The following is a 9374-nucleotide window of genomic DNA, read 5'->3' as shown; positions in this document are numbered from 1 at the left end:
TATATATATATATATATATAAATGTAGATTCTTTGATTAGCAAAGTGAATTACCCGTATAGATTACTCTTGAAGTTCATCCTTGAAGAAGTGCACGAACCCAACCTCTTTGCGTCTGTAACCACGGATTCGGAAAGCTCAAAGCTTCCAGTGTGCAAAGTGCACGTCAACTCCTTTGCAGGACTCATAAAGCAACGCAAATGTTGATTTCTTGATATGGCTCACTGGGATTTTGTATGCCTCACACCACGAACGGTACTCTTACAAATAAATATCGATCTCTTTACTTCACTCTCCTCGTCAAACCCAAGCATATTTTCGCCACGGCTCGTCATGGCGTGAACTCGTTAAGCTACAGAACTATAAGCTCAGTCCCGATTTGTGACGTGCCGTGGTACAATCTCGGGACTGTATGTTTAGACTTAGATCTATCTATCCTACATTTGCGTCAGGAATCAGTGATATTTAGACTTAAATTGAAAAACTTTCATTTCAATATGCCTGATCGACCTTATGCAGAAATCGAATTGGAGGAGCAGCAGACCATAAAGGACCGACAAGAGACGCTAGCAGAATTATTCGAGCAGATGCGACTAGAGGATGCATTGCATATGATGCGCGTCTGCGATTCGATTCAGCTATCTACGGAGCTGTCGCTATGCTTTTCATTGGTGCCACAAGCGCTCTCAATCTTTTTGCAGTGCGTCGACCTGTACTGTCAGCTTCCGGATAAAAATATGGCCTATGTCTCGCTGTGGATTGAGACTGCTGTGGCTTGTATAGAGCATTACGAAGAACTACAGATATCCCTGGCTGACAGTCAGCGGGCGGGCTCCTTGCTCTTAGCCTTCAAAAGCTTTCGCATGTCCATCGTGGCCCAGTTTGCGCTCGCTTACCGCGTGAAAGAAGAGACACTAAGTGTGTTTTGCTCGCAACTGATTGAGATTCGTGTGGGGCTTGCTGCGCGGTTAATGGAGTGTTTAAAGAAGAAAGACCTGCTGCCGACGGACGTGGTACTTGAGGCTTGCATCAAGCAGAAGGACTTTAGCGCAGGCGATATGTTTGTTAAGAATCATAGAGGGAACCAACAAAAGTTTGTGCAGATGCTCATCGATGGTTCTGTGCCGGACAAAGTTATCAAAAAGAGACTGTCGCTGTTCAAATTACCTGCCGATGCCTTCCCAGTTTACTTTGAACGGTACACTGGTTAGTTCTGATTTCATATACATTGATACCGACAAACAATTTGTTTTTGATGTCCTCTTCCAGTCGGCAGAAAGCGTTCCTGAGCTTTTTAATTCATTCAAAGGAATATGAACAGGCGCTGCAATTTGCTGAACACTCCGAGATTTTGAAGCTGCACGCTTGTAACAAGGTGATTCGTATTGCCGGCGTAGAAGACGCTGCTACTCAGCAATTCATTTTCCGATCTGGGCTCAAAGATATATTTCCTGAAGTTGATACAAGTGCAGAGGATGGCAAAGCTTTTGAAAATCAAGACGATCTGGATCCTAATGGGATGTTTCTATCGCTCGTTGAAGTCATCAGTGAAGCAAGTATTGTCTTTGTTGATACTCCAATAGCACTGCAGGCATGTGTAGAGCACTTGATCAAGCAACCGGCTGTTGGCTTTGACTCAGAGTGGAAGGCGGTGTACATCTCAGATACTAAAGACAATGCTGTTGCAAGATGTGCACTTCTTCAGTTAGCGTCTTGTGAGAAGGTGTTTGTCGTGGATGTGATGGCACTGCATGAGCATGGAAGTATCTTGGCCCCGCTTTTTTTATCAAAATCCGTCATAAAGCTAGCCTTTGATGCGAAAAGTGATGTGAAACATCTTCGCTCGTTTCTCACAGGAGGTGACACCTCCTCCAAACTGATCTCGATGCTTGTCGACTTGCAAGTTGTCGCAAAAAAGCTGGCTGTTTTAAGTGAAGCTATCGATTATGTCGATAAAAATGTTGGTGTTAGTATCATGGCAGCAGATAGCGTGGCACTAGCAACAGAAAAAAGACCAAAAAAGCGTCAGTATAAGGTCACAGAAAATGATGCTGGGGTCAAGTCCTGTTGCTTAAGCTTGGCAGCAATTGCAAAGTTTTACCTAGGTCGACCTTTAGATAAGCGTGCTCGTATGTCAAATTGGGAGCGACGTCCACTTTCCCAAGCTCAGCTCCACTATGCCGCGTTGGACGCACATGTGCTACTTCAAATTTACTCTAAAATGCAGGAGAAGCATTCGGCAGATGTATTCGACTCGGTTCTAAGTCGATGCACTCAAAAGTGTGTCAGGTAAATAAACGATATGTTTTTTTTGTAGGTACTAAATGTATGATGGCTTTCTACTACGACGCAATTGTTTGTCCCCCACAATACTCGGTTGAATTATATTCATCGTCGACTTGATTTGCTTTAAATGCATAAACATGAAAATATCAGTATGTCAGATTAGCCCATAAATAATAATGACAGAAGGAAAGATTTTTCATCAGAAGGTGACGACGTGGTATCCATATTCATTAATAAAAACACTCATCAAAAGCACAAACTGAATGATGTGGCATTGCCACTTTACATCATTTCTGAGCTCATCACTGATCAATACACATCTCTATTGGCAATTTTTTTCGTTTGAGGTGCATATATTTACTTAAGCATGGATGGTGCGCTCCTTACGGCTAGCAACATCACACGTTCCAAGCCCTGCCGTGCTATCCTGCAAATTTGACTTTATCTTTATTCCTTGATAGCTTCGTTTTGACCTCATTGAGTTCAACTCCATCTTGCTTTCTTCAACCTTCGCATCAAGCACGTGCCGTAAGCAGTCTTTTATAACTTCATGGACAATAAAAGCCGCCCCGTTGTCGTCAAAGTCCGTCGTAAGTTGAGCTCGCAGCTCAAATCTCACTCGTTACAAAGTAATGAAGCTTTGGCTTGAATAGACTCGGTTAAGTAAGCTTCAAAGTACTGCCATTTTGATGAACGACGAAAAAAATTTAAATAGCAAGTAGGATTACAATAAAATCGTATAAACACATTTGTTCAATACATGAGCAACTGCAGATGTTGTTTGTGGAGAATGTCAAACTCGTTCTCGTCATTTAAACGGTAGTTTTAGGATATACTCATGCCAAGCCTGCAATATTTCCATGCATTGCATCAACATTTACGATTTTAAAAGTGAATGTGACATACGCATAAAATGCACGTAACCAATGAATGCTGTACGGCACTTGCTCTCAAAAAGTTATTCTGGAGGCTCCAAAGTCCAGTGTGTCAAATTTAAAGAGACATACCTATTAGCTTCTTGCTTACGACTTGGAGACTTGATACTTAGCAGCTTCAAACGAGTGTATCGTGATATATAAGAACTGGTAATGGTCGTAATCACAGCAAGCTGGTTTTAAACCGGGCAAATTGCACTAAGTGATGATAATGCAAGCACTTAAATGCTAGCTAGTCATAACAAAATTTTAAAATTTACTCAGATTCGAGCTCGTTTACACTTTAGAGCTCATTTCAAGCAATCTGACTTCCTGCATCTACTGCTGATTCATGTAAGGAGGATGAGGTAGAGACGCCGATCTCTCGTGCGTCAGTCTGCTTCAACTTATTCATGAGTTCTTTCGTATCAAAGTCGAACGCTACCGGGCTCCACTCGACATTATTTAGAGGCGTATTAGGTATTCCATGCTGAGCAAACACCACCCGTATCAATATCAACAAGCATGTTAGATCGTCTATGTGAATTACTCATAAAATTGACCACGACTGCTGTAAGCTCACCTTGGCAGAAAAAGACCGGAATAAGTTGGTTACACTTTTGCTAGGGTAAAAAACTGAGCTGGCGACACGATTCATAATCTCCATTCGTTTCTCAAGTTCTCGCATTGTTTGTAGCAGCTGTCCGACAAAGCGCTAGCAAAATCAGTCAAAGTTAAATTCTATCGTCGCCTGTAGATATATGTTTTAGATCGCCCACCTCTATAAGATCTACGCGCAACATTATACTTTCAAGCTCGTGGCAGCTGCTCAACAGCTCGTTTAGCAACTTCCTTTGAATTTGTTGCGATTCTTGCCTCAGCCCATCGGCTGCTGCATAAGCTTCATCAATTTTGAATAAAGCGAGTCCAATACGCTCATCGTTCGGATGCGTTGCTTGCGCCAAATCATCCAAAAACTCCCCGTAGTCACCGCACAACGAATGAAATGCGCGCTTCAGCTTGTCTTTCCCCATTTTACCCGATTAACTGATATCCATAGCACTCGCGTATTTTAGCTCTGTAATTTGATTTATGTACTTAAATCACTTATGCCCCTTTTACAAACATAGGGTGTATTATTTGCTAATATTAAAGACACAAACATCAAGTACATAAACTACTACATTCAAAGGCTTTTTGATAAATGTATTTTAGTGCCACTATACTCATTTTTGAAGAGCTCAATTTCCAGAGGTGCAGCGTAAATGTGGGTCTCTCCTCCTCGGAAAAGGGCTAGACCGAGTATTGGATGAGGACAGAGTATTTTGGTCGGTACTCGGAGAATTACTGGGTCCGCTGTCATTAGAGAGCACTGGATATCCCAACAGAAAATTTTAGAAAGCATTTCCGTCACGAAGACCGCGCTTCTAGTGGAGACTTGTTGAACCATTCAGTTTGGCGAACTATCGGTGCAAGTACTAACAGAAGAGCAGGCATAGTAAAGTGGTAGAGTGAAGTGGAACTTCAGACCTAGTGTCCGTGAGACGGTCACATTTGTGCAGTGCATTAAAAAGAAAAAATCAGTGTGAGCCCCCAATGTGGTTCACATCTTAGGGAGAAGGTGTACCGGGTTAAGTAATGTAGCGTTGTACACTTATCCCTTACTCATCGACACAATTAAACCAATGATAGTACCGAACAACTGTACAAGTAGCACTTATAGTACCGGATTATCAGTAATTTTTGAATAACAGAACTCCACAATGAAGGGGTAAAATGTACACTTGAGCTGCTAGCCGCAGCCAGCATGATTTGTATAAAACTTCTTTTATAGTTGCGCCACATGTACCACGTGTATCTGCGTAACGGTGTCCCGTCACAAGTCTCAAACTTAAGGCATTTTATTATCGATGAGAAGTGTTCGACATCCCTTTATGGAGCTGATGACGATGTCCAGCTCGTTAGTAACGGAATAGACCTGACTCAAGTTTCAGCTTACTCGCTGAAAGCGCAAGAGCCGCGCCGACTCTTGCACAAATCACTTCGTTATTATTGATAGATCACCCGAAATCGCTTACTGAGTTGGCGCGGAGCTCCTACGCGCCTACGTGCGGCCTTCAGGTCACACCCATGATGGACGCGAGCGAGAAGGTTGCTCTGCGAGCTCTCTAAACCCACATGAAATCACTCCCATGGTTAACCGTCTTTGCTTGGAGCAGCAATGGTGATGCATATCGGTTCTTATTCAGAGGGATGTATTATTTTTGGAACAAGAGCTGGCAAATGCGCCGTTGAGTAAATGACTTAAATTCGCATTATGTGCACATTAGACTCCGTTTCACATACGTGAGGCTTATGGATGCTACAGCGAAGGTGGCATTCACTTCAAGCATCCTCTTATGCTTTACTTGGCATAGTTCAAGCCCCACGACGCGAACGTCTAGGTGGCTAGATAGCTATCACATCAAGTTCTCACTGTTAGAAACCTCGCTCGTCTTCACCGACACCATATACCTGTGCAAGTAGTCGGTCAGAAAGGCCAGTTTTTCAAATTATTTTGGGACAGAGGAGCTAGATAATCTACAGTGACCACAAACTTCGCGTGATTAGCCCACAAGGCATAGTTTCTTACTAAGCCACCTAGCAAAATGAATATTTGTCGGCGCCAAAGACACGCTTGTCTATTGTCGAATATCGTATTGGAGTACATACACTCAAGCACCATTCGTAAGGGTTTCATGTGTCTATATTGTAAAAAAAGGGTTGTGCCTCGCCACGATGAAAGCTGAAAAGCTGTAACTCAGGCGATTGAGCGTCTCCAGTGCTTGATATAGTATCGGTGGCATAACCAGTTACTCCCAAATATTCTGTTCGGAATACTCCCGACCATTAGAGGGATATAGCCGTCTCACATCAGCATCAATAGTAGCAAGCAAACAGGTTAAGGACACTAAACAAAGTGATGCCGAATGTGCTGTTCTGCAACACGTCATATTCAAAAATTGGTGTTTGCGCTGGAATCCTGGCTGCATTTGGCGATTTATAAGTATGCACAATTCGCCACTTGTTGTTAGTTTTTCTACATAGAAAGTCGATATCGAGTCATAAGATTTACTCCTTCTCACCAGACCTGCTTCGTGCTTGACACGGAAAAGCGTCAATAATGTCACGCCTTTCCCTTCATAATGGTCTTTGCTCTGTAAGAGAGTATTTCCTCAGTGGACCGAATTAATGTATAACGCGCGCATCGATCTGGGGAAGCACGCCTTGTAAGGCACGTGTCACCACGTAAAGATATTTGTTTGAACAAAGGAAAAATGAATATGTGGGATTTTTATGAGGTAGTGTCCTAGATGACAGGTTCATCCCTGACGAATGATGAGCTCAGCTCCTCTCGTCTACCAATGGAGCTTCACCGTCACGATATTCCTGCACGTATTCCCGTGGGATAAGTCCTCATGCTAAATAAGCGCTATTGTCGGAGACACATAAAGAAGATTTGCATCCTGATAACAGGTAGTTCCTTACATAAGTAATAAGGACAATCGGATTTTTATTCCGATATTACTTATGGTACTACTATTTGATAGTAGAAGTAAAGGTCTTTACATCGTTGACTTTACAACACTACTTCATCATTTTTAAGGTCTAATGACACTCTTGAACTGTATAAACCATCCGGCTTACATACACCTCAACGACTTATACCGACCTTATCCTTGTGCTGTTCCAGGGCGAGCTGTATTATAGATCCCATTAGACTGACCAAAACCACGACACTTGTGGGTATAATGAGATTAGAGATTTGATATTCTGTATAAAAACAACATCGGATTGGGCAAAACATGGGGTTAACTTGAAGCGCGGACTTCACCTAACTTCACCATTCCTCTGAAATTACAGAATGTCGCCGAATTATGCAGCTCATTCCGTTATTTTGGAGAGCTTTCAATTAAAGAGAAAAACAACATTAAGTTATTGCAGGCAATTGCCAACCCAGTAGTGATGTGCACATGATGATTTTGAAAGCAGTGAAGCTTAAATGAATAGGAAGGTGAAGCCAGATTTAGCATATAGTCTGCAACCCTGTATTGAATAGGATAATGTCAGTGGGAAGAAGGCAAAAAGTTGGCGAATCATTTGAGCGAACTTTGATCCTTGCATTCTTTGTAAGAATGATATCATTCTTCAAGACATAATCATGCACACATTGGCGCATGATGATAAATCCATAATTAACGTTAAGGATAATTTGCAAGCACAGATTTGCTGCCAGTGAAATCACCATCTTGTCCATCAATAAAGACCTTTTGATGAAACAATCTAAACCAGCACATGCTGATTGGCTAATATTTTTACACTGGAAGAGATGGTGGATAGGAGTGAATTATTTGGAATGCACACAAATGTAGATGAGGATACGGTGTATACAAGCCGAACACAGCACACAATTTTTGCTTATTCACCTTTTGGATTAGCGACGAATGAATATAACATTGATATACAAGGCCAGATCGAGGGCAAAGTGGGGCAAGCTAGAACAGCAAGTAACACGGATCGTACTCAACAAACGCGAGCGGATCTTGGCTTGTCTTAAACATCAATTTGAGTCTCGTATATTTACGTCTGTTCTTCCGTTTGCTTATTCCGTCCTTTAGATTCGCCTGTCTACTAGTTCGTAATGACTCAAACGTGAGGACATTTCCACTTTTGCCCTTAAATTGGCTTATAAATCTCTATCCCATTAAAGGTAACTATATTTCTGCTCGTTATTGAGTCAAAGCTGTAGCTAGATTTTTTTTACCGGCTAAAATGTGACGGCTTCACTACCAATGCGTACCAAACATTGGCTACATTAGTATTTACATTTTTATACGATATTCTCTCAGTGTGAGCCAGCGCGACGGTAGAGAACACTACATGCATTGGGCTACAGATCACGGCTATTATAGACATCAATCGGTGAAGCGAGGCTATCATAGTCAACACCAGTGCTACGATTGCGATTGAGATCAGATTCCTAACTAGCGCAGGTTTTGATGATGCACAATTTGAGTTATTGGGATGTTATTTACTCTATTTTGTGCTATGATTTCTCGATAATATTATCTTGATATTTCTGTAGAAAACAAATTACGATTAAAATAATAGTATTTCTTGAAAACACACGCTGTTCAAGATATTACTGAATAAATATAAATTTGTAGGTCCTCCATGCGCCTAGCTACACTTTCAAAATTTTAAAATGCTAATGACTCATGTCATTATATCTGGGTCTCGAGCATTGTAAGTATTATCGAATGCCTAGTGCTCTAAATAGAGCTAATGCTAAATTATTGGAACGATTTCAAGTCCTTTAGACAAGACACTTATATCCTTTTGTAGAATGATAAATATAATAATATGCATATCCGAAGTCATCAAGATCATTTATAAAATGATGAAGATAATGTCGCAATACCTAAAGTCAATCAATTCAAGTACAAAACCAATAGAAAAACTAAAAACAGTACTAACCAGGTCATAAATGTATTGAAATCGGATTAAATATACTATAATCTATTTAAGGCGGAAACAGCATACAAACTATTGTAATGCAAAAGCACTACTGGTGCTAACAATGTATCTATTGCCTGGCTGCGGGTATGTCACGAAGCAACGAGGCTTTTAAAAGTAAAAAAATGGAGTAACAAGAGTAGAGTAAAATAAGTGCAGTAGTGCATGTAAGGCATGGTTCCTTCCATCTTGGTGAAGAGTCTGTAACATAGTTTGTATTTTACAGTCTGGTGAATATGGTTTATACACTTTCCGATTTTACAGACACAATGTTGTTCAATCGCACGAGGTCGCAATACACTTCTGTGCGCCAAAGTAATGGATATGATAAAGTTGATGGAACTTATTTAGGGAGAGGTCCGTGCTACATGTGGAAAGTTAGCCTCACATCAAGCAAAAAAATAGCTTGAATACTGAATATAGCGACGGTTATATGTAAGACCAACTTTTGGATGGAATTCATTCTTTAGTATGTCGTACATGAAATTTAAAGATAACTAAGAAAAGCATTTTCGAATGAGGATCTCAGTTGCGCTCCGGGGTGGGGCGTGCGAATCAAACCTTTGTACATTTGCTAACACGGATGTTTTAAGCTAAAGCTCTCAGCGCAAGGTGCAAA

At 41.2% G+C, this 9374-nt stretch overlaps 3 protein-coding genes across 3 annotated transcripts; 2 read left to right on the top strand and 1 right to left on the bottom strand.

The window, feature by feature from the left end:
• Positions 1 to 496: 496 nt before the first annotated feature.
• PHALS_09765 (Predicted 3'-5' exonuclease) lies at positions 497 to 2292 on the top strand (the record flags this gene model as incomplete). The annotated part of the gene is made up of 2 exons (XM_024725079.1): positions 497 to 1197; positions 1269 to 2292. The coding sequence occupies 2 exons, from the start codon at positions 497 to 499 to the stop codon at positions 2290 to 2292; spliced, it is 1725 nt and encodes a 574-aa protein (XP_024575892.1).
• A 1223-nt stretch (positions 2293 to 3515) lies between these two features.
• On the bottom strand, positions 3516 to 4233 carry PHALS_09764 (uncharacterized protein; the record flags this gene model as incomplete). Its single annotated transcript, XM_024725078.1, has 3 exons — positions 3516 to 3689; positions 3783 to 3914; positions 3979 to 4233. The coding sequence occupies 3 exons, from the start codon at positions 4231 to 4233 to the stop codon at positions 3516 to 3518; spliced, it is 561 nt and encodes a 186-aa protein (XP_024575891.1).
• Positions 4234 to 7400: 3167 nt separating this feature from the next.
• Positions 7401 to 7796, top strand: PHALS_09763 (uncharacterized protein; the record flags this gene model as incomplete). The annotated part of the gene is made up of 2 exons (XM_024725077.1): positions 7401 to 7474; positions 7580 to 7796. The coding sequence occupies 2 exons, from the start codon at positions 7401 to 7403 to the stop codon at positions 7794 to 7796; spliced, it is 291 nt and encodes a 96-aa protein (XP_024575890.1).
• Positions 7797 to 9374: the final 1578 nt, after the last annotated feature.

This window comes from Plasmopara halstedii, assembly GCF_900000015.1.
Source record: "Plasmopara halstedii genome assembly, contig: Scaffold_430, whole genome shotgun sequence".
In the NCBI taxonomy this organism is placed as follows: Eukaryota; Oomycota; class Peronosporomycetes; order Peronosporales; family Peronosporaceae; genus Plasmopara; species Plasmopara halstedii.
This window is presented reverse-complemented; position numbering and strand designations above follow the sequence as displayed.